A 25716-nucleotide genomic window follows, 5' to 3' on the forward strand; every position below is an offset into this window, starting at 1 on the left:
AGTAACCCATGGGAGGAGCCTGTCTGGTCAGAGAACACAGCCACCCTGCCCTCTAGTGTACAAAAGGTAGAAGAAAGAAGTTGTTCCTAGATGCTGATCTAAGGTCAGTGTTGAGTTGTTCCCCTTAATGGTTTATGTTGGGATTTAGAGAAAATAAACTGATCCTAGATCTGTGCCTACGGGTAACATCTACTCTCAGCGTACAAAAGATTCCAGAAGCAGAGAAGCCGGCTATTATACACCAACATCGCTGCTCTTGGAGAGTGCTCTTAGTTCATTTGCAGAGATGACAGCTTAAAAATATATCTCTATTCTATACACCATGATCCTTTGAACAAAGACTATCTGGCAAAATGTTGTTGTATTTACAGAGAGACGGGGCTGAACATGCTGCTACAAGGCCACACATTACACATTTACTTTATTTGGTAACCGGCCATGTAACATTCTTTCACATAGGAATAAATAAATCTGTCACACTTAAAGTCCATAATGTAGTTTTCAATATATTTTCTCAACTTTCAAACATAAGGCAGCCGTTGATTTTTGTAAAGTGTCTGCAAGCTCTAGCTGGTGGGAGGGAGAGAAGAGCAGCGGCCCAGAAACTAAAGACGGAGGCCCTGTTCCAACACTCTTGCAATGCAACACTGCCTTCCTTCCGTGAGGTAATAAATTATTAATCTATATGTATCCATCATCTTTAAATCCTGTCAATCATGACCCCTAGAAAGAAAAGGTGCATTTGGAAAGTATTGAAACAAGGCGATTCTCTGCCCCAGCAGCTATGGACATGATTGATCAGAGATCTGTTAGGTTAGCCTAAGCATAAGCCCAGTCATGAACTGTCTTCCATACAATCAAGAGCCGTGTTCTCACAAAATAAAATCTATCACGCAAGAAGAGCACGCCTGTGTCATTCAGGACACACAGGATTGGCTCACTTTCTGGATTGTCCTGTAATCCCTTCTTTCATATTGGACGATGTGAGACATCAATGGGGTTGATTTGGTTTTGCATTTCAAAACACAACATAACCAATAAACCATCATTATTCTCCTGTGAGCAGGTCTCTTATACAGTATTGTCTCCTCTCCGTCTATATGAAAGAAAGCACAGTGGGGGAGGCCAAAGACACACCCTGCCCCTGCATGGGGCGGCAATGTAGCCTAGTGGTTAGAGCGTTGGACTAGTAACTGAAAGGTTGCAAGACCGAATCCCCGAGCTGACAAGGTACAAATCTGTCATTCTGCCCCTGAACAAGGCAGTTAACCCACTGTTCCTAGGCCGTCATTGAAAATAAAAATGTGTTCTTAACTGACTTGCCTAGTTAAATAAAGGTAAAAAAAAAAAATATTCCAATCACCACACAGTATCTGGACAGAGGGGTTGGACTCTAAGCTTCCAATAGAAAACCAGGTGCAAAATATGATCTAAGAAAATTAAATCACAATTTTTTTTTGTTTTCACTAAAAATCATTCTCGTAATAATAATAATAATAATAATAATAATAATAATAATAGAATCGCGACAGGCTTGTATCAGATTTAAAATACAATACAATCAGTAAAATAAAACATTTAATAAAAAAAAAAGAAAGAAATAATAAAAAAAAAAGAAAGAAAATAAATAAACAAAAATAAACATGCAGAAGAGTGAATCTGATTGGACAGCTTGTTCCTGCTTTAAATAGGCTCCTCATCACCGTGGCATGGTCAGAAGTCAGGGGTTAAAGTTCAGTCCTGGCTGTCCATGACCTGCCAGACGATCAGGTGACTCCTCTCAGCTTTGGCCAGGAACGGCTGCAGCTTCAGAGTGGGCTCGTCCAGTGGCTCTTCAGTGTCGTCACCTACACACGCACACACACAAAGACACACGCACACAAAGACACACGCACACACGCACACACGCACACACACAAAGACACACGCACACACGCACACACACAAAGACACACGCACACACGCACACACACAAAGACACACGCACACACACACACAAAGACACACGCACACACGCACACACACAAAGACACACGCACACAAAGACACACGCACACACACACACACACTTCAACTCATACTAATATCTATGTTTTCATGCCCTGCCATATACTGACTGTACTTGTCAGTCTGATGTGATGGTCCATGCCAACTCACCCATCCTGAAGTCGATGTATCCCTCTCCTCCACTCATCACCAGAACAGACTTGCCCAACTGCTTTTGAGGGTGCTCCTCTGCCCCGTTGTCTCCCCCCGCCTCCGCTGCTCCACCTACACCTGACGGGATCACCTGACCTGGGGGGACCTTCATCAGTTAAAAGGCAGGACGAGGAGGAGAAGAAGAGAGGGAAGAGAAGTGATGTTACCTGGGACAGCGGTGAAGAACTTGACTGCGTCTCGGTGGCCATGGAAACAGAGCTGAGCGTGCGCCATGGAGCAGAAGGGTACGAAGGTTCCAGCCGTCACCTTGTCACTGTTCTCATCACCATACACACGGATCACTCCGCCAGGTTTACCTGGCCCTGCCATCACCTTATTGGCTGGAGAGAGAGATGAATAGTTAAATAGAGAGAGGGTGGATAGATGGAAGGATGGAGAGAGATTTTTCATTAAATAGAGATTGGGAGGGGAAAGAGGATGGAGAGAGATTTTTCATTAAATAGAGATTGGGAGGGGAAAGAGAAGGATGGAGAGAGATGCATCATTAAATAGAGATTGGGAGGGGAAAGAGAAGGATGGAGAGAGATGCATCATTAAATAGAGATTGGGCATAGAGAGGGGGATGGAGAGAGATGCATCATTAAATAGAGATTGGGCATAGAGAGGGGGATGGAGAGTGGGAGAGAGACATTACTTCCCCTTACTGTCAGTGAGAGGTATAGAGATGATGACTCCATTGCCAGTGCCGACCCAAAGACGGTTACAGGACACCATGAGAGCTGTGATCCTGACAAAGGAGAAGCCCAGCTTCCCCGTACCTGAGGGAGACCAACATGAAGAACAACATTAAGAAAAGAGGAATAATGAAGTATGGGTCTGTTTTTCCTGTATGCCGCTTGGGCTTGCTAATGCTGTGAACCCCTGTCCCATATCACTCAAAACTAGCTAACAACAAGGACACAAACACCACAATCAAGTTGCGTTAGAAGCATAGAACGTAGAACACACAATAACTACATCAACTGCAACAGGTGTAAATGGCCTTGGTTCCTCACCCAGCATCTTGCTGACGTAGGGCTCTATGTCAACGTCCTGCAGGTGTTGGTGTGTGTGGGAATGGAACAGTCTCAGAGTAGAGTCCAGTCGGATAGACACCCAGATACCATCTCCTTCCCCCGCCAGCTGTCTCACCTGGCTCTCCTTACGGGGGTGGGCATCAAACGACTTCTACAGTGGAGGAGAGGGATGGAAAAGGAGAGGAGGGTTACAACTATAATCTGTGGGCTGAGTCCGTGTGAGTCCGTGTGTGTGGGTTCTTGTGCGTGCGTGTGTCCATGAACGGGTCAGACGTACCTCTATCTTCATGGCTTTGGGCTGGACCACGTAGATCTTGTTCCTGTAGCCACACCAGACCTTGTCGTGAACCACGGTCATACAGCGGACAGAGTGGTGGGGTCTGCCCAGGTCTAACAGGTGGTAGTTGGTCAGGTCCCACTGACCATCTGGAGAGAGGGAGAGTAAGAGCGGTGTGTAAGCACCAATGTGGGAATCCTTTAAACGGACACAGTCACATAAGAAACTAAGAAAACAAATTAAAAGTCACACAAATGTGTAAGAAAACATATGAAAACACATCAGCCTTACCCACTCCTCTGTGGAAAATAGCCAGTGTTCCATCAGCCAGCGCCACCAACACTCTCCCCTTCACATGGACAATGCCCAGGATAGAGTCCTTCAGCTTTATAGAGTGTAGACACTTCCTCCACTGGGCCACTGACGAGTGCACGTACACACTGGAACACACATTTGACTGATGAGATCAATATGAGATTGATAAACTGATCTGATTGATTGATTAAATCGAACGGCGTCTCACCATCCGTTCTGTGCCCCAAGCCACATGGTGGGTAAAACACTACTCATCTTCTGGGCTTCTTCTCTCATCAGGTCCTGTTCCTCTGGGTTAGGGTTGGAGCTCACACCATCCTTCACCAGATCAGACTCCCTGAGAACAGAAACAGGATGTTAGTGTGTGTGTGTGTGTGTGTGTGTGTGTGTGTGTGTGTGTGTGGTGTGTGTATCCCATACCTCTGTGTGTAGTTGGCTGGCGTCTCCCCAGGACTAGTGCTCTGTACTCCCAGAGGGTCAGTGAAGACATGTTCAGTGTAGACTCCCCTCTGACTTAAGTCATGCTCCGGGTCTGCAGGACCCGCACTGGCCTCTGTAGCTTCAGTAGCCTCCTCTGCTGCCTTGGCGTCTACACAGAGAGGAGAGAAGGAGATACTGTAGGTGTAAGAGCAGAGTATTCACTAGATAATCACGTTTGACTTAGGGAAGGACAGGAGAAGCAAATATTATTGCTTTTTTTGCCATAATCACTGATCTGGTGTATGAAAACCCCCTTTTTGTTACACATTTAACCAGAACCATGCAAAATGCACATTCACTAATAATGACTAACTTCTGGTAGCAGGCGTTAACAATCTCTCAAGCACAGGCCCACCTGCTAGTGAGTAGCCAGCTAATCTTTATATTTAAAATCTAGCTTTACATGGATCTATTTCATTGCTAACAAGGTAGAACAGTTGAGCTGTTACAAATACACCCTCCTGTCCGTCTCCAACTGTTTGAACAACATGGCCTGTTCACTTAGTTAAGGATGTTGAAATCCAGTGGCCTACCTGGATAAGAAGATGCTTATTTCTCAGAATGAGAACGAGTTGCCAATTCCGTATTTAAATGCGTATTTTTATGCTCTTTGCACATTTATAAAAACACAGGCTAGCCAGCTAGCATACGGTCTGGATAATATGCTGCTAGCAGAACATGGTGCCGCGCATGACAGAAACTGAACATTCATTTTCCACTATCACTTTAATGGATACCCCTGTCTTAGTAGGATCTGCTCTGTTCTACATTTTGGGAGTTGAGACATAAAAGGGCATCGTTACAAAGGTTACGTTCTCCTCTATTACGGTAAAATAATGTCTCAATGTGTTTCCATATGAGTTGACTGCTTGTTGTAAGAGGGAGACGATCTTTCCTCATTGTTGTGGTGAGTGGCTGGGGCTTGGTGTCTGGAGCGAAGGATACGAGACCAAAAAGACAAACCCACATTTTTTATTTATTTTTTATTTATTTCACCTTTATTTAACCAGGTAGGCAAGTTGAGAACAAGTTCTCATTTACAATTGCGACCTGGCCAAGATAAAGCAAAGCAGTTCGACAACATACAAAAACACAGAGTTACACATGGAGTAAAACAACATACAATCAATGATGCAGTAGAAAAAAATAAGACTATATACAATGTGAGCAAATGATGTGAGACAATGGAGGTAAAGGCAAAAAAATGCCATGGTGGCAAAGTAAATAAAGTATAGCAAGAAAAACACTGGAATGGTAGATTTGTAGTTTGAAGAAAGTTAAAAGTTAAAATATAAATAATATGGTGCAAAGGAGCAAAATAAATAAAATAAATAAATACAGTAGGGGAAAAGGTAGTAGTTTGGGCTCAATTAAAGATGGGCTATGTACAGGTGCAGAGATCTGTGAGCTGCTCTGACAGCTGGTGCTTAAAGCTAGTGAGGGAGATAAGTGTTTCCAGTTTTAGAGATTTTTGTAGTTCGTTCCAATCATTGGCAGCTGAGAACTGGAAGGAGAGACGACCAAAGGAGGAGTTGGCTTTAGGGGTGACCAGAGAGATATACCTGCTGGAGCGCGTGCTACAGGTGGGTGCTGCTATGGTGACCAGTGAGCGGAGATAAGGGGGGACTTTACCTAGCAGGGTCTTGTAGATGACCTGGAGCCAATGTGTTTGGCGACGATGATGAAGTGAAGGCCAGCCAACGAGAGCATACAGGTCGCAGTGGTGGGTTGTATATGGGGCTTTGGTGACAAAACGGATGGCACTGTGATAGACTGCATCCAGCTTGTTGAGTAGGGTATTGGAGGCTATTTTGTAAATGACATCGCCGAAGTCGAGGATTGGTAGGATGGTCAGTTTTACGAGGGTATGTTTGGCAGCATGAGTGAAGGATGCTTTGTTGCGAAATAGGAAGCCAATTCTAGATTTCACTTTGGATTGGAGATGATTGATGTGAGTCTGGAAGGAGAGTTTACAGTCTAACCAGACACCTAGGTATTTGTAGTTGTCCACAAATTCTAAGTTAGAACCGTCCAGAGAAGTTATGCTGGATGGGCGGGCAGGTGCAGGCAGCGATCGGTTGAAGAGCATGCATTTAGTTTTACTTGTGTTTAGGAGCAGTTGGAGACCACGGAAGGAGAGTTGAATGGCATTGAAGCTCATCTGGAGGGTTGTTAACACAGTGTCCAAAGAAGGGCCAGAAGTATACAGAATGGTGTCGTCTGCGTAGAGGTGGATCAGAGATTCACCAGCAGCAAGAGCGACATCATTTATGTATACAGAGAAAAGAGTTGGCCCAAGAATTGAACCCTGTGGTACCCCCATAGATATGGTACCCCACATCAATCAATCAATCCATCCGTATGTACAGTTGAAGTCAGAAGTTTACATACACTTTAGCCAAATACATTTAAACTCAGTTTCACAATTCCCGACATTTCATCCAAGTAAAAATTCCCTGTCTTAGGTCAGTTAGGATCACCATTTTATTTTAAGAATGTGAAATGTCAGAATAATAATAGAGAGAATGTTTTATTTCAGCTTTTATTTCTTTCATCACATTCTCAGTGGGTCAGAAGTTACCATACTCAATTAGTATTTGGTAGCATTGCCTTTAAATAGTTTAACTTGGGTCAATCGTTTCAGGTAGCCTTCCACAAGCTTCCCACAATAAGTTGGGTGAATTCTGGCCCATTCCTCCTGACAGAGCTGGTGTAACTGAGTCAGGTTTGTAGGCCTCCTTGCTCGCACACGCTTTTTCAGTTCTGCCCACAAATGTTCTATAGGATTGAGGTCAGGGCTTTGTGATGGCCACTCCAATAACTTGACTTTGTTGTCCTTAAGCCATTTTGCCACAATTTTGAAAGAATGTTTGGGGTCATTGTCCATTTGGAAGACACATTTGCGTCCAAGCTTTAACTTCCTGACTGATGTCTTGAGATGTTACTTCAATATATACACATAATTTTCCTACCTCATGATGCCATCTATTTTGTGAAGTGCACCAGTACGATATTTGTCCCCATGTGCAGTTGCAAACCGTAGTCTGGCTTTTTTATGGTGGTTTTGGAGCAGTGGCTTCTTCCTTGCAGAGCGGTCTTTCAGGTTATGTCGATATAGGACTCGTTTTACTGTGGATATAGATACTTTTGTACCTGTTTCCTCCAGCATCTTCACAAGGTCCTTTGCTGTTGTTCTGGGATTGATTTGCACTTTTCGCACCAAAGTACGTTCATCTCTAGGATACAGAATGCATCTCCTTCCTGAGCGGTATGACGGCTGCGTGGTCCCATGGTGTTTATACTTGCATACTATTGTTTGTACAGATGAACGTGATACCTTCAGGCATTTGGAAATTGCTCCCAAGGATGAGCCAGACTTGTGGAGGTCTACATTTGTTTTCTGAGGTCTTGGCTGATGTCTTTTGATTTTCCCATGGATGACAAGCAAAGAGGCACTGAGTTTGAAGGTAGGCCTTGAAATACATCCACAGGTACACCTCCAACTGACTCAAATGATGTCAATTAGCCTATGAGAAGCTTCTAAAGCCATGACATCATTTTCTGGAATTTTCCGAGCTGTTTAAAGGCACAGTCAACTTAGTGTATGTAAACTTCTGACCCACTGGAATTGTGATACAGTGAATTATAAGTGAAATAATCTGTCTGTAAACTTCTGACCCACTGGAATTGTGATACAGTGAATTATAAGTGAAATAATCTGTCTGTAAACAATTATTGGAAAAATTACTTGTGTCATGCACAAAGTAGATGTCCTAACCGACTTGCCAAAACTATAGTTTGTTAACAAGAAATTTGTGGAGTGGTTGAAAAAATGAGTTTTAATGACTCCAACCTAAGTGTATGTAAACTTCCGACTTCAACTGTATGCCTGCGTGCGTGTACTAATCTTACCTGTGTCGGTGTCATTCTCTGCTCCTGCTGTCTGGGGGGTAGCCACTGCCCCCTCTGTAGAGCAGCCAACCACATTGATCCCTGCCAGCACTCCAGCTTCGCCCATTGAGCAACTACTGGTTGTGCTGGCTTGCAGAGTCCCGCCCTCAGCACCCGACCCCGCGTCATGGGGCACCTCCTCCCCTGCCGGATAGTCTGTCTCTCTGGCACCTGACACACACACACCATATATAAACATGTATAAACAAACATGGTATGATTAGCTACAATCAAAACAAAAACCTATTTTGCCTCGTCTTCAGTTTATGTCACACAAACGAACACATGCAGACCTGGCACACTGGCGATGCAGAGGACATGGGAGTTGCAGACAAAGAAATTCTCCAGGACGTTCCCAGGCTGGTTGGCGTCGATGACGATGACCTTAGTGGTGGCCTGAGTACTGGTACAGATCCACACCAGAGAGGACAGCTCCTCCTGGTGGAGCAGCTCCTTCTCCTGCTCCTACACACACACACACACACACAATCAACGGAAAAGGGTGGATGAGTGTGTGTCTTTACTGTACGTACACACGTGTGTCTTATGAGCCTCTGTCTGTCTATTGTATGAGTGCAAGCATGTGTGTGCTGTATGACCATGTGACTGTGTGTGATGTATATGTACCTTTAGGTCCTGGTCCAGTTTGTCCAGACTGCTCTGTGATCCTGTCTTCCTGAGAGGGCTCTCAGGACCAGGGCTGGTCAGGTCATTGTAGAACACACTGGCTCCTACTATAGACCCGCCGTCACGAGTCTTACCCCCCGATAGGTTCACACCCGCAGCACACCACAACTACAGGAGATAAATACACACAGTTAGCAATACGTAACACATACAGTGCATTCAGAAAGTAGTCAGACCCCTTGACTTTTTCCACATTTTGTTACGTTACAGTCTTCTTCTAAAATTGATTACATTTGTTTTTTTCCCCTCAATCTACACACAATACCCTATAATGACAAAGCAAAAACAGATTTAGAAATGTTGGCTAATTTATAAAAAATAAAATATCAAAATGTGCATATGTATTCAGCCCCTTTACTCAGTACTTTGTTGAAGCACCTTCGGCAGCGATTACAGCCTCGAGTCTTCTTGGGTATGACGCTACAAGCTTGGCACACCTGTATTTGGGGAGTTTCTTCCATTCTTCTCTGCAGATCCTCTCAAGCTCTGTCAGGTTGGATGGGGAACGTCGCTGCACAGCTATTTTCAGGTCTCTCCAGAGATGTTCGATCTGGTTCAAGTCCGGGCTCTGGCTGGGACACAAGGACATTCAGAGACTTGTCCCGAAGCCACTCCTGCGTTGTCTTGGCTGTGTGCTTACAGTCGTGGTCCTGTTGGAAGGTGAACCTTCGCCCCAGTCTGAGGTCCTGGATGCTCTGGAGCAGGTTTTTAATCAACGATCTCTCTGTACTTTGCTCCGTTCATCTTTCCCTCGAACCTGACTAGTCTCCCAGTCATTGCCACTGAAAAACATCCCCACAGCCTGATGCTGCCACCACCATGCTTCTGTAGGGATGGTGCCAGGTTTCCTCCAGACGTTATGCTTGACATTCTGGCAAAAGAGTTAAAGCTTGGTTTCATCAGACCAGAGAATCTTGTTTCTCATGGTCTGAGAGTCCTTTAGGTGCCTTTCGGCAAACTCCAAGTGGGCTGTCTTGCATTTTGCTGAGGAGTGGCTTCTGTCTGGCCACTCTACCATAAGTGGAAGGTCTCCCATCTCCACAGAGGAACTCTGGAGCTCTGTCAGAGTGACCATCGGGTTCTTGGTCACCTTCCTGACAAAAGCCCTTCTCCAGCCGTTTGGCCAGGCAGCCAGCTCTAGGAAGAGTCTTGGTGGTTCCAAACTTCTTCCATTTAAGAATGATGGAGGCCACTGTGTTCTTGGGGACCTTCAATGCTGCAGAAATGTTTTGGTACCCTTCCCCAGGTCTGTGCCTCGACACAATACTGTCTCGGAGCTCTACAGCAATTCCTTCGACCTCATGGCTTGGTTTTTGCTCTGACATGCACCGTCAACTGTGGGACCTTATATAGACAGGTGTGTGCCTTTCCAAATCATGTCCAATCAATTGAATTTACCACAGGTGGACTCCAATGAAGTTGTAGAAACCTCAAGGATGATCAATGGAAACAAGATGCACCTGAGCTCAATTTTGAGTCTCATAGCAAAGGGTCTGAATACTTAAGTGAATAAGGTATCGGTTTTATATACGTCAAGGGGTCTGAATACTTTCTGAATGAACTGTATGGAGAGAAATACAAGGTAAGGAAAGGCGCACACACACATACACACACCTTCATGGTAGCATCTTTCTCATCCAGTGGTCGGAGGTAGACAGGTACAGGTAGATTCTTCATCTTGTTCTCTAACGTCTGACCGCCATTGGCCACCTGTAATATAACACAGTGGTCAGCATACCTGGAGTCACTGAACCTTAACGTGCAGCCCTCGTCTAGAAAAGGTCTAATATGAAGTAATGCACAGAGACACTTGTCCTACCTTGAATTTCTGCGGCAGGCTCCACCCGTAGGCCTGCACCCTGCCGTCGTCCTCCTTCTGAACGTGGGCCTTCACCTGTCTGTACTGGGCTCTCTTCTGCTCCCTGCGAGACACCATGTTGCCTGACTCAGACCTGAATTGGGGAAGAAAAAAAAATCCAATCTATTCTGGACATACTATCCAGTGTAGATGGGTAAATGAATTGAAGAATGGATGGTGGCATGGAGGTGGGGCCAAAGGATGATTGAATCCTTGATGCGTGAAAGACTGGCTGGATCATGAGTGAAATGGACAGATGGGTAGACGTCTCCAACACTCACTCCTCATTGAGGAAGTCAAAAGCCTTGCTCTTGTCGCTGGGTAGCTGTTGCAGAGCTGCGCTCCTCTTCTTCACAGAGGGCTGGACCTGGGAGGAGGGGGCGTTGTACTTCACATTCACTGGCGCAGCCTCCGCAGGCTTCTTAGCAGCTCCTCCACTCGAACTGAACAACCGACTGAAACTGGAGGACGGAGGGAGGGATGGAGGGAGAAGGAAGGAGGAGGTGGAAAGAAAGAACACACAGACACATATAGAGGGGCAGACAAAGCAGCAGCAGCAGGGTTTAAGGGATAAATAATGAAATCAAGGTTTGATTATCTCTCCCCCCCCCCCCCAAATCGCACCCATTTGAGTTTCCAAATCACAGCCAAAATCAGAACCATACAGAGCTTGGCAAACTGTCAAAAAGGTCAGAACAATGTTTGTTGTTCCAGTGCCATGATGCAAAGAGACCTTTCTCAATCAGATTGGTTGGATCAGACTACACCGACCTAAAGCAGCGAGCGAGTCTCCACTTTGTGATTTTACAGGGGATGGGAGAGCAGGGAATGCATTGGTTAGTACTGTAATACAAACCAGGCAGTTAGTAATTCAACACACAACACAGTTACAAACTATTTCTGCTTATTCCGGCTCTAGAGATGATGCTTGTTTAGTAACAGAGTGATGAAAAGACTTGGTCCATAAATATCAGGATTCTTTCGGTTGAAGATCAAATAGCTACAGTCCATCAGGTCAAAACATAGATGACTGTATGACCCTCTCCATCTAGCAGAAAGTAGCCTCAAGCGTAAACTCAGTGAAACAGTTTAGAAATCTGTCCAACCACAGATGACATTCTGATTACAGTATCTGACTCTAGAATACAACTATCCATTCCACTACTTATACCCTCTTTCTCCATCCCCATCACCCATCCCAACCACTCCCAACACACCTCCTGCATACAGATAAGACAACAACAACAACATCAGGCAGGATACAACAGAGAGAGGGACCAAAGGAGCAGAGGGCAACAGGAGAGACAGGGGATTTCTTCATAAATAAACATGCATTCAATACACGCAACCCCTCTCCAACAGCTAAATGCTTTACCCCCTGCCCCAAATACAAATTCACCATTAGTCAGATGCATTACACACCATAACCATTCCTGCAGAAACCCTACAGGGGAGCCTAGATCAGGAAATGGCGATTTATAAGACATTTCAGTAAAATATATGTAATATTTGTACTAAGCTGAGGCACACTGATACGCGTGCACGCTCACACACACAAACACACTGTCTTCCATTTGTAGGTGAATAGTTTTAAAGCAGATGAAAAGTGTTGGTTTCCCTTGGGAGATTTCGCTCAATTTGAACTCACTCCAACTTACAACAAAAACAAAATGACACTTCAACTAAAAAGCCATTCCCTGATCAGGCAGGCACTCCCTGGTTTGTTGATTTGTTTGTTAAGAACCAAAATCAGAAAGACCCATTAGCCTGTCAAAGGTTTACCTACACACTGGAGATCAAAACGTGAAAAGAAAGAAAAAAAGGGAAATCAGATTAAATTATCATCAACAATCTTACAGTGGTTTTAGCTACAAGTATGGTATGACAGCTCCTAGATGTGGAGTGTAAAGAGAAAAGGAGAGCATGCAAAAAAGGAGAGATGTTTGGTAAATGGGAAGGATTACATTGAAGGAGTGAAGAAAAGGAGTGATAAAAGGAGAGACGATAGGAAAGGAGAGACGGTAGGAAAGGAGAGACAGTAGGAAAGGAGAGACAGTAGGAAAGGAGAGACAGTAGGAAAGGAGTGACGGTAGGAAAGGAGAGACAGTAGGAAAGGAGAGACGGTAGGAAAGGAGTGAAGCTTACAACTGCCAGATGCTGGATTTCTTCTTGTCTGCGGTGGCTGGATTCTCTCTCGATGCTCTGAGGGGAAGATTACAACACATTTAATGACTTATCACTATTCAGCTGAGACGAAAACGATCTTGTTACTCAACGAGCTAGAATCGCCCAGGAGAGAAAATACAAAAACACAAACTAGAAGGGGTGCATGTTTATCAGTAAGCACATTGTGTGGTTGGAATTCAAAAAGACAAAAACTCTTCAATATGCATAATTTTGATTTGGACTAGCTCAGCTTGTCATATGATTCCTCTCCTCCCTCCTCCCTACCGTATCATCTCTGTCCATCGTACAGCTTCCTGTAGCTCCATCAGTCTCTCCTTGTACTGGTTCCTCTCCATCAGGACTCTGGCCATCTCTACCCTGGTGAACCTCTTCCTCTGGGCCGTGGGAACATCCGCCTGCAAGAAGTGGTATCAGCAACCTCAGACACACACACACCTCAGCAAACACACACACCTACATACAGTTGAAGTCAGAAGTTTACATACACCTTAGCCATAAACATTTCAACTCAGTTTCACAATTCCTGACATTTAATCCTAGTAAAAATTCCCCATTTTAGGTCAGTTAGGATCACCACTTTATTTTAAGAATGTGAAATGTCAGAATAATAGTAGAGAAAATGATTTATTTCAGCACATTCCCAGTGGGTCAGAAGTTTGCATACACTCAATTAGTATTTGGTAGCATTGGCATTAAATAGTTTAACTTGGGTCAAACATTTTGGGTAGCCTTCCACAAGCTTCCCACAATAAGTTGGGTGAATTTTGGCCCATTCCTCCTGACAGAGCCGGTGTAACTGAGTCAGGTTTGTCGGCCTCCTTGCTCACACACGCTTTTTCAGTTCTGCCCACAAATATTCTATGGGATTGAGGTCAGGGCTTTGTGATGGCCACTCCAAAACCTTGACTTTATTGTCCTTAAGCCATTCTGCCACAACTTTGTAAGTATGCTTGGGGTCATTGTCCATTTGGAAGACCCATTTGCGACCAAGCTTTAACTTCCTGACTGATGTCTTGAGATGTTGCTTCAATATATCCCCATAGTTTTCCTACCTCATGATGCCATCTATTTTGTGAAGTGCACCAGACCCTCCTGCAGCAAAGCACCCCCACAACATGATGCTGCCACCCCCGTGCTTCACAGTTGGGATGGTGTTCTTCGGCTTGCAAGCATCCCCTTTTCCCTCCAAACATAACGATGGTCATTATGGCCAAACAGTTCTATTTTTGTTTCATCAGACCAGAGGACATTTCTCCAAAAAGTACGATCTTTGACCCCATGTGCAGTTGCAAACCATAGTCTGGCTTTTTTATGACAGTTTTGGAGCAGTGGCTTCTTCCTTGCTGAACGGCCTTTCAGGTTATGTCGATATAGGACTCGTTTTACTGTGGATATAGATACTTTTGTACCCGTTTCCTCCAGCATCTTCACAAGGTCCTTTGCTGTTGTTCTGGGATTGATTTGCACTTTTCGCACCAAAGTACGTTCATCTCTAGGAGACAGAACGCGTCTCCTTCCTGAGTGGCATGACGGCTGCTTGGTCCCATGGTGTTTATACTTGCGTACTATTGTTTGTACAGATGAATGTGGTACCTCCAGGCATTTGGAAATTGCTCCCAAGGATGAACCAGACTTGGAGGTCTACAATTTTTTTCCTGAGGTCTTGGATGATTTCTTTTGATTATCCCATGATGTCAAGCAAAGAGTCACTGAGTTTGAAAGGTAAGCCAAGACATCATTTCCTGGAATTTTCCAATTTGTTTAAAAGGCACAGTCAACTTAGTGTATGTAAACTTCTGACCCACTGGAATTGTGATACAGTGAATTATAAGTGAAATAATCTGTCTGTAAACAATTGTTGGAAAAATTACTTGTGTCATGCACAAAGTAGATGTCCTAACCGACTTGCCAAAACTATAGTTTGTTAACAAGAAATTCGTGGAGTGGTTGAAAAATGAGTTTATTACCCCAAGCTAAGTGTATGTAAACTTCCGAATTCAACTGTATATCTCAGCAAACACATGCACACACACACAGAACTCACATCTTCCTCATTGTTCTCACTCTTTGTCTTTGTTTTGGCCTCCTCCGCCTCAGCCCGAACCCTACGAGAGAAACACACACACACTAGAGATGAACACACACTGGAGATGCCTGGGGATCCTATATTCATCTAAACAGGGAAAGAAAACAGACAGAGAAAGGTAGGGTAGAGACTGACTTCTTGAGTTCCTCCTCCAGTTCCTTGCTCTTCTCCTCCAGTCTGGTCTTGGCCTGAGTCACAGCCTCCAGCTCTCCTTGCAGCACCTCCTTCTCACACGACAGCTCATCCACACGCGCCATCAGGTCATTCTTCACCAGGTTCAATGCATTTCTGACGAGACGGAGGACAAAGATTAAACGGCATTATCATTAGGACCTACACATACTTCCTCTGGGACCTGGGTGAACTCTCTCTGGTGAAAGCTAAATCCCTCCGTGAACAACAGGTGGCAGTAGTGTGCTGTCTACTGCACAACATCGAACATTGTTGCGCTTGATTAATTCATGTTCCGTTGATTTCGTGAGCATGGACGCAGGTGATTTGAAAACAACTTACTTGGTCTCCAGCAGCTGAGTGTTCTCGTGGATGAGATGCTCCACTTCACGGCCCATACCTTAGGAGGAGAAAAGGAAAAAAAGAGAAGAAATGGAAATTCCTCCTGTCTAAAATGGAATGATATAAACCACATGACACACACAAACTCCTTCAGTCTTACCCAGGAAGTTAAGGTCTGAGACCCATGCTGGCAATGTGACGTGGAAAACAAAACAGATTATCTTGACGATCACCTAACAGCACATGACTCTACGGGGACTCCAACAGGTCAAAACGCAGCTTAAAGAACACTGAACCTACAACCTTATGAAGAGGGAGATCCCACTGTATATTTTAGACATCATTTGGGAGTTTGGGAGCTAAAAGGGGAGAACTAGAGGGAGGGTGGGAGTGTCTTACCCAGTAAGTCGGCCCCCTCGTCCATGTCTGCTATGTCTATTTCCGTGTCGGGTCCTGCCGAGGACAGCTCCGCAAACAAAGACTCAGTGTTCCTGTCGAACGCCATGTTTTCTATACCTACTCCTTTAGTAGGAGTACTGGAGAGGGATGTGAGGAGGGAGAAAGGGATGGGGGAGGAGGGGGGGAAGAGATGGATAGGGGGAGCGAGAGAGGTCATCTGAGTGACCACAGCTACAATACATTCCATCATAAAATACAATTTGTACAGATTTGTTTTATATATCCGGCTCAATAGGACCAAGCTGTTAGGGATTTTCTGTACAGTTTGACACATAAATGGAGATTGAGTGTTCAGGACAGAGATGCAGACATCGAGATAGAAACACTACTTCCTGTTGACTCTACCTGGCGTCTCTGTAGCCGCTAAGGTCCATGTCCAGTTCCGGAGTGGACTCTATGATGGCCTGCACCTCCAATGACTCACTGTTATCATCTGCTGCGTGTGGAGAGGAAAGAGAATAACATGTTAGATTACTGTTCTTGTGGGACATACGGCACGTTGGACATAGTGAATACATTAGCGAGGTCAATGTGATGCCAAACACATTTTTGTTAGGTTTTACAATACAACAAATCCAAGTCCCCAACATAGCCAATCTCCATGTTATCCCAGTTTATGCACTGGAGTTGCAGTACTGACCTGTGCCCGTGAGAGGTCCGGACCCTCCTCTCAGTTCTAAGTTCTGTCTTTCTGGACCCTCCTGACCCTCTGGTACTGTGGTGTTCTTACTGCTGATGTTCTCTGGCTTCCTGTTGCTTCTGTCCAGGTTCCTGTTCAGACCCTTGCCCACTTCTTCAAACTCTTCCTGGAGTGGCGTGCTCACCGATGCCATGGAAACGTCAGACTCGGAAGTAGACATGGGACTGGCCGACATAGACCCACCCCCTTGAGAAGACAGCGGAATGACCAAATTAGAGCCCCCGTTTTGCGTGGACATTGGGGTAACCGACTTTGAGTCCCCTCCTTGAGAAGACATGGGGGTGCCTGATTTAGAGCCACCTTGTTGTGAGGACATTTTGGAACCTCCTTCTTGAGTGGGAGCCCCAAATGGGGTCCCCGAGTTGGAGCCTCCACCATGGCTAGACATGGAGGTCCCTGACTTGGAGCCCCCTTTAGGAGAAATGGGCGTGTTGGACTTGGAGCCCCCTATAGGAGACATGGGGGTCCCCGACTTGGAGCCCCCTTTAGGAGACATAGGCATGTTGGACTTGGAGTCTCCACTGTTCGCATTAGACATCTCATCCTACGGAAGAGAAAGAAGTGGAGGAGGAAGAGGAGGAATAAAAGGAGGAATATAAATGAGATCCTGACAGATGGTCAAGGACACAAGGGCTATATTCTAATAGTCTTAGCTTCTTTCCCTCAAAAAGGAATAAGGATGTTTGAAAAAAGGTTAGCCAATCCAACACAACCACTAAATACCCAGTCAAAATCAACCCTGAACACTCACACATTCACAAGGCAATGGTATAAAGTGCATAAAACAAAACCAATAAAAACACGAAGTCCCCCCAAACCCAGTAAATACAACATCTTCCACTGAAACAAAAGACAAAGCAAAAACCAACCGGAAAAACCACCTCAATTCACATCAAAGTTGTTAGAGCACACAACAAAATCAACAAATATGTTTTAGTCAATTCTACAGCTAAGGCTAGTTGATTAGGTCGAAGTAGAGGGAACGGTCTATGCATTAGTAATCCTAGCAAGCCGACTAACCCTGAAAGTCTGGGTTGCATCTGAAATGGCACCCTACTCCCTATATAGTGCACTACTTTAGGTAAGTAACGCAGTACATAGGGAATAGGGATCATTTTAGATTCAGCCCCACAGTCACACCATTGGCGTCCAGGTGAGTTAGCAGCTTGGGTGGCATACAGCTGGCAGTGAACTGTGTTCTAATGGTGGCACAAAGGCTAGATGAAGCTTTTATGGAGACGACATGGTCAACAACACAGCAACTACAGGCCATAACAACAACAACGCGGTAGTTTGGACCTGGTTCTGTTCAGCCTGCTGATTGGCCGAAAGCCTCTGCCCTCTGCTCTGGGAGTCTGGCGCCCCCAACTGGTTTAGAGAAAAATGACAGTGAAGGTCTGTTTTAGAGCCTTGATCACAACTGGGGGGGGAGAGGGGGGGGGCAGCAGATTTATGTTGAAAAAAGATTATTGCAAATCATGAATTAAGTATAAAGACAGTGGATCAAGTGAAAGGACCGGTGGAGTCAGACGTGTTGGACTGACGGTGACAAATGGGTTAGACGTTCTGATGAGCAGCCACTTCCAGAGGTAGTCTACCCAGGCTTCCTACTGCAGTCAACCATTAAACTGACTGCATTCCATACTTTATATGGCTTTTTAGAATAGCCTCAGAAAAGACCATTGGCAAAACACTGGCTGACATCCACGACACCAGAGTTTCTCATGTTCTGTCCTTCACTCTCCTCTCCTTTATTTTCCCTTCTACCCTTGGGAGTACTCCCCCGCTTTCCCTCGCTGGCGTCATCCTCTCTGCCGTTGCCATAGTATCACCTGTCAGCCTATCAGAGCCTAGCTTCTCTTCTGTCCATCAGACTGATAAAGCTGATGCTTTCCATGACAAAAAACTCTAAGCTCTGCTGACACTGTGTGTCTGTGTACAAACCTGAGACAGAGAGAGATATAATTGGCGGGGGTGAGAGAAAGAGAGAGAGAGAGAAAGTGGGAGGGGGGACTGTAACCGAAAACTATAAATCTTTGGGAAATGTCGAGTCAGAGGCTGTAACACAAAGGCGTCCCTGTGAGTCTGAACTGGGGCTGTGTGTGTGTGTGTGTGTGTGTGTGTGTGTGTGTGTGTGTTAAAAAGTCAGCTTGAGAGATCCACCGTGAAAGTAAGAAAGGGATAGTTTAGTGGGATCAGGGATAGAGAAAGAAAAGAGAGGTTTGATGGAGAGGAGGATTAAGTAGAAAGATGACTTAGTAGCAGCCAGGGCTGAGCTGAAACATCGGCAGTTGAGTTTCATCTACTGGTCTCATATCTTATGTCAAATGTTGTCTTGTAAATTCTGACATGAAGCCCCCTCTTCCTGGTCTCTGAATCATTTCTATCTGGCAACGAGGAGTAAAATATCAAAACAAATGAATATTTAAATCAGCCCAGCATTCATTAATATTCATGACGGAACCTTGCTCGCGGCAACCATGGTGAGGTTCTCGTGTGGCCCCAGCTGAAAGCGTTCCTTTGGTCTGCTCAGACACTGTCCTGTTCCTCTGTTCTCTCCTCTGTTCCCCTCTTCCCCTGCTCCCGGCCCCGAATGGTACCACTTCCATGGGCCCTCAGACACACACAGCCCCTCTGCCCTCCCTCAATGCCTTCTTAAGCATTCCAGGCACACTGATCCAAGTTTACCTCTCAATCGTGCTTTGGTACCACAGACACACTGAATCAAACGTCCTTTTCAATAAGCCTTCCCGTCTGCTGACAGAGTGAACGGTTGAAAGTGTATGTTTCCACACAGACTATCTACTCCGGGCCAAATGACCCGTCTTATGTCACCCTTCAGATTCCTGAGAAACGCTAAGAGGAGGCATGGTGGGTTAGCCCTGCTCAATATGCCTTAACCAACCATGTTGTTCCACCTCCTACATATGCGATGACATCACCTGGTTTAAACGTCTCTAGAGACTATATCTCTCTCATCATTACTCAATGCCAAGGTTTACCTCCAATGTACTCACATCCTACCTTACCACCTTTGTCTGTACACTATGCCTTGAATCTATGCTATCGTGCCCAGAAACCTGCTCCTTTTACTCTCTGTTCCAAACGTGCTAGACGGCCAGTTCGTATAGCCTTTAGCAGTACCCTTATCCTACTTCTCCTCTGTTCCTCTGGTGATGTGGAGGTTAATCCAGGTCCTGCAGTGCCTAGCTCCATTCCCAGGTGCTCTCATTTGTTGACTTCTGTAACCGTAAAAGCCTTGGTTTCATGCATGTTAACATTAGAAGCCTACTCCCTAAGTTTGTTTTACTCACTGCTTTAGCACACTCTGCCAACCCGGATGTCTTAGCCGTGTCTGAATCCTGGTTTAGGAAAACAACCAAAAACCCTGAAATCTCCATCGCTAACTACAACATTTTCCGCCAAGATAGAACTGCCAAAGGGGGCGTTGTTGCAATCTACTGCAAAGATAGTAATACAGAACTCTGCAGGCTATCCAAGTCTGTACCCAAACAATTCGAGCTTCTACTTCTAAAAATTCACCTTTCCAGAAACAAGTCTCTCACTGTTGCCGCTTGCTATAGACCTCCCCCTGCCCCCAGCTGTGCCCTCGATACCATATGTGAATTGATTGCCCCCCATCTATCTTCTGAGCTCGTGCTACTAGATGACCTAAACTGGGACATGCTTAACACCCCGGCCATCCTACAATCTAAGCTTGATGCCCTCAATCTCACACAAATTATCAATGAATCTACCAGGTACAACTCCAAATCCGTAAACACGGGCACCCTCATAGATGTCATCCTAACAAACTCGCCCTCCAAATACACCTCTGCTGTTTTCAATCAAGATCTCAGCGATCACTGCCTCATTGCCTGCATCCGTAATGGGTCTGCGACCAAACGACCACCCCTCATCACTGTCAAACACTCCCTAAAACACTTCCGCGAGCAGGCCTTTCGAATCGACCTGGCCGGGGTATCCTGGAATGACATTGACCTCATCCCATCAGTAGATGATGCCTGGCTATTCTTTAAAAAGTGCCTTCCTCACCATCTTAAATAAGCATGCCCCACTCAAAAAATGTAGAACTAGGAATAGATATAGTCCTTGGTTCACTCCAGACCTGTCTGCCCTTGATCAGCACAAAAAACATCCTGTGGCGTTCTGCATTAGCATCGAACAGCCCCCGTGATATGCAACTTTTCAGGGAAGTTAGGAACAAATATACACAGGCAGTTAGAAAAGCTAAGGCTAGCTTTTTCAAACAGAAATGTGCATCCTGTAGTACTAACTCAAAAAAGTTCTGGGACACTGTAAAGTCCATGGAGAATAAGGGCACCTCCTCCCAGCTGCCCACTGCTCTGAGGCTAGGAAACACTTACCACCGATAAATCCACTATAATTGAGAATTTCTCTACGGCTGGCCATGCTTTCCACCTGGCTACCCCTACCCCGGTCAACTGCCCGGCACCCTCCACAGCAACCCGCCAAAGCCCCCACCATTTCTCCGTCACCCAAATAGCTGATGTTCTGAAAGAGCTGCAAAATCTGGACCCATACAAATCAGCCGGGCTAGACAATCTGGACCCTCTAATTCTAAAATTATCTGCTGAAATTGTTGCAACCCCTATTAATAGCCTGTTCAACCTCTCTTTCGTATCATCTGAGATTCCCAAAGATTGGAAAGCTGCCGCAGTCATCCCCCTCTTCAAAGGGGGTGACACTCTAGACCCAAACTGCTACAGACCTATATCTATCCTACCCCGTCTTTCAAAGGTCTTCGAAAGCCAAGTTAACAAACAGATTACCGACCATTTCGAATCCCACCGTACCTTCTCCGCTATGCAATCTGGTTTCAGAGCGGGTCATGGGTGCACCTCAGCCACGCTCAAGGTCCTAAACGACATCATAACCGCCATCGATGATTGCCTTGCCTGGTTCACCAACTACTTCTCTGATAGAGTTCAGTGTGTCAAATCGGAGGGCCTGTTGTCCGGACCTCTGGCAGTCTCTATGGGTGTGCCACAGGGCTCAATTCTCGGGCCGACTCTCTTCTCTGTATACATCAATGATGTCGCTCTTGCTGCTGGTGATTCTGTGATCCACCTCTACGCAGACGACACCATTCTGTATACTTCTGGCCCCTCTTTGGACAATGTGTTAACTAACCTCCAGACGAGCTTCAATGCCATACAACTCTCCTTCCGTGGCCTCCAACTGCTCTTAAAATGCAGATAGAACTAAATGCATGCTATTCAATCGATCATTGCCCGCACCTGCTCGCCCGTCCAGCATCACTACTCTGGACGGCTCCGACTTAGAATACGTGGACCACTACAAATACCTGGGTGTCTGGTTAGACTGTAAACTCTCCTTCCAGACTCACATTAAGCATCTCCAATCCAAAATTAAATCTAGAATCGGCTTCCTATATCGCAACAAAGCATCCTTCACTCATGCTGCCAAACACACCCTCGTAAAACTGACCATCCTACCGATCCTCGACTTCAGTGATGTCATCTATAAAATAGCCTCCAACAATCTACTCAACAAACTGGATGCAGTCTATCACAGTGCTATTAGTTTTGTCACCAAAGCCCCATACACTACCCACCATTGCGACCTGTACGCTCTCGTTGGTTGGCCCTCGCTTCATACTCATCGCCAAACCCACTGGCTACAGGTTATCTACAAGTCTCTGCTAGGTAAAGCCCCGCCTTATCTCAGCTCACTGGTCACCATAGTAGCACGCACTCCAGCAGGTATATCTCACTGGTCACCCCCAAAGCCAATTCCTCCTTTGGTCACCTTTCCTTCCAGTTCTCTGCTGCCAATGACTGGAACGAACTGCAAAAATCTCTGAAACTGGAGACTCATATCTCCCTCACTAGTTTTAAGTACCAGCTGTCAGAGCAGCTCACAGATCACTGCACATAGCCCATCTGTAAACAGCCCATCTATCTACCTACCTCATCCCCATACTGTATTTATTTATTTATTTATCTTGCTCCTTTGCACCCCAGTATCTCTACTTGCACATTCATCTTCTGCACATCTACCATTCCAGTGTTTTAATTGCTATATTGTAATTACTTCGCCACCATGGCCTATTTATTGCCTTAACTTACCTCATTTGCACTCCCTGTATATAGACTTTTTTTGTTTTCTTTTGTTCTACTGTATTATTGACTGTATGTTTTGTTTATTCCATGTGTAACTCTGTGTTGTTGTATGTGTCAAACTGCTACGCTTTATCTTGGCCAGGTCGCAGTTGTAAATGAGAACTTGTTCTCAACTAGCCTCGCTGGTTAAATAAAGGTGAAAAAAATGTAATAAAAAAAAAAGATCTGAGTGTACGGTTATTCATCTCAGAATGCTGGTCCAGAGTCAAACCACCAAGTTCACTTTGTACTCCCACAGTGAATTCCTGAAAAGTATGTCCAAAACAGTCAGCGAATGTTAGAATAACTTCTGCATCAGTTTAAAGTGACTGGCAGGTGAGGGGTATATTGATACCTTGAGGCTGGTGTTGGAGCGAGCGTGGCTCAAGTCCTTACATCTCCAGGCTTCAGACGGCGTTTCAACAGCTTCCCTCTGCGACTCACTGGTCAAATCATATCCTGGTAATGGGAATAACCCCATTGAGATGGGACGCTCCTTCCTGGATTCAGAAAGATAAAAAGGAGGGTGAGGTGAAATCCACAGAGAAATGTGTGACAGTGTTGGATAGTGTAAGAGTGTGAGGTGTGCCCTGTAACAAAGGATTTCATAATGGAGTCACTGAGCTGATTTATAAGCCTTACAGAGGCTGGTCAATACGTTGTGATTAAAAACGCAAGTCAATACTCCTGCTGCAGGCATGAAAGCTAGCGAACATCATGAAGAAATTTCACACCCAAAACATGGCAACAAAAAAACAAGACATGAATCATTTGAGACTTTGCAAGGAGGCACTACAGCAGTTTCTATTTGGTGCTTTAGTACGAGGGGTGACATCACTCTGGTCTCTCAGTAACCTCTGTGTCTCTATATCAGGCCAGTGACTGAAGAGCTGGTAGATTCCCACAGTGGTGGTTCTTCTTTTCCACACATTACGTCCTTTCTCTAGCTTCCCCTCTAATGACAAAACTAATCCTTCATGCACAGCGTACACACTCACCTGCTAGCTTCCACACGTCCATGCTCTCCCTCAGCACCCACAGTTCTCTGATGACCCAATACATCACACACTTAAGGATTTTCAAAGTCAAAAGTTCCATAGACCCTATAGGTCTCTGAAGTTAACAAATATTCCCTTGCTTTAAGCATCAAACATTATCAGCCTCTGAAGATCAATGGAAGTGGAGCACAATATCAACCCACCCACATCAATAAGGAGCTATCAAAAAGGTACAGTAGGCAGAAACAAAGGCTTCCATGTTGAAAAGAGCAGGCTGTATGGAATGGTAGCAGTCCATAGACAACACAGAGAGTTTCCCATGCCAATAAAGCCCCTTAAATTGAACTGAGAGAAAGAGAGAATAACATTTGTTTATTTCACTTTTGTTTATTATCTACTTCACTTGCTTTGGCATATGTTTCCCATGCCAATAAAGCCCTTAAATTGAAATTGTGGGACAGACAGAGAGCGAGAGAGGGACAGACAGCGAGCGAGATCGAGCGGGACAGAGAGCGCGAGACAGAGAGCGCGAGAGCGGGACAGAGAGGGACCGAGTGAGCGACAGACCGAGGAGCGACGGACAGACAGAGACAGACTGAGCAAGCGACGGACAGACAGACGAACCGAGCGAGCGATGGACAGACAGACAGAGACAGACCGAGGAACCGAGTGAGCGACCGAGCGAGCGACAGACGGACGGACCTAGCGACAGATGGACGGACCTAGCGACAGACGGACGGACCGAGCGACAGACGGACGGAACGAGCGACAGACGGACGGAACGAGCGACAGACCGACAGACGGACCGAGCGACGGACGGGCGGAGCAACGGACAGGCGGACCGAGCGACGGACGGGCGGAGCAACGGACAGGCGGACCGAGCGACGGAATGGCGGAGCAACGGACGGGCGGACCGAGCGACGGACGGGCGAACCGAGCGACGGACGGGCGGACCGAGCGACGGACGGACCGACGGACGGACCGAGCGACGGACGGACCGACGGACCGAGCGACGGACGGACCGACGGACCGAGCGACGGACGGACCGACGGACCGAGCGACGGACGGACCGACCGAGCGACGGGACGGACCGAGCGACGGGACGGACCGAGCGACGGGACGGACCGACGGACCGAGCGACGGACGGACCGACGGACCGAGCGACGGACGGACGGAGCGACAGACGGACGGACCGAGCGACAGACGGACGGAACGAGCGACAGACGGACGGAACGAGCGACAGACGAACCGACAGAGCGACAGACGGACCGAGCGACGGACGGGCGGAGCAACGGACAGGCGGACCGAGCGACGGAATGGCGGAGCAACGGACGGGCGGACCGAGCGACGGACGGGCGAACCGAGCGACGGACGGGCGGACCGAGCGACGGACGGGCGGACCGAGCGACGGACGGGCGGACCGAGCGACGGACGGACCGACGGACGGACCGAGCGACGGACGGACCGAGCGACGGACGGACCGACGGACCGAGCGACGGGACGGACGGACGGACCGAGCGACGGACGGACCGACGGACGGACCGAGCGACGGACGGACCGAGCGACGGACGGACCGACGGACCGAGCGACGGACGGACCGACGGACCGAGCGACGGACGGACGGACCGACGGACGGACGGACCGAGCGACGGACGGACGGACCGAGCGACAGACGGACGGACGGACCGAGCGACAGACGGACGGACGGACCGAGCGACCGACGGACGGACCGAGCGACCGACGGACGGACCGAGCGACGGACGGACCGAGCGACAGACGGACGGACGGACCGAGCGACAGAC

The 25716-nt window shown here is 46.5% G+C and overlaps 1 protein-coding gene across 7 annotated transcripts in view; it reads right to left on the bottom strand.

The window, feature by feature from the left end:
- Positions 1–394: 394 nt before the first annotated feature.
- The window catches only part of spag9b (sperm associated antigen 9b), a 54783-nt gene continuing 29461 nt past the window's right edge, over positions 395–25716 (bottom strand). For 2 of the 7 annotated variants that reach the window (XM_029764813.1, XM_029764816.1), the window contains 25 exons: positions 23272–23416; positions 18049–18117; positions 16690–17293; positions 16395–16485; positions 15990–16126; positions 15591–15648; positions 15213–15365; positions 15036–15096; positions 13256–13386; positions 12950–13006; positions 11086–11265; positions 10766–10898; positions 10561–10656; positions 8887–9054; positions 8553–8724; positions 8221–8430; positions 4249–4417; positions 4037–4165; positions 3805–3953; positions 3514–3662; positions 3216–3387; positions 2865–2978; positions 2367–2540; positions 2158–2295; positions 395–1847 (listed from right to left, as the gene is read on the bottom strand). In XM_029764813.1, coding sequence (XP_029620673.1) covers positions 1735–1847; positions 2158–2295; positions 2367–2540; positions 2865–2978; positions 3216–3387; positions 3514–3662; positions 3805–3953; positions 4037–4165; positions 4249–4417; positions 8221–8430; positions 8553–8724; positions 8887–9054; positions 10561–10656; positions 10766–10898; positions 11086–11265; positions 12950–13006; positions 13256–13386; positions 15036–15096; positions 15213–15365; positions 15591–15648; positions 15990–16126; positions 16395–16485; positions 16690–17293; positions 18049–18117; positions 23272–23416 — 3772 coding nt within the window. In that variant the 3' untranslated portion in view covers positions 395–1734. Of the gene's footprint in view, positions 1848–2157; positions 2296–2366; positions 2541–2864; positions 2979–3215; positions 3388–3513; positions 3663–3804; positions 3954–4036; positions 4166–4248; positions 4418–8220; positions 8431–8552; positions 8725–8886; positions 9055–10560; positions 10657–10765; positions 10899–11085; positions 11268–12589; positions 12594–12949; positions 13007–13255; positions 13387–15035; positions 15097–15212; positions 15366–15590; positions 15649–15989; positions 16127–16394; positions 16486–16689; positions 17294–18048; positions 18118–23271; positions 23417–25716 lie in introns of all 7 variants that reach the window. The other 5 variants (XM_029764815.1, XM_029764817.1, XM_029764812.1 and 2 more) reach the window with 4 other exon arrangements.

The sequence above is a fragment of the Salmo trutta genome, chromosome 10, assembly GCF_901001165.1.
Source record: "Salmo trutta chromosome 10, fSalTru1.1, whole genome shotgun sequence".
NCBI lineage: Eukaryota > Metazoa > Chordata > Actinopteri > Salmoniformes > Salmonidae > Salmo > Salmo trutta.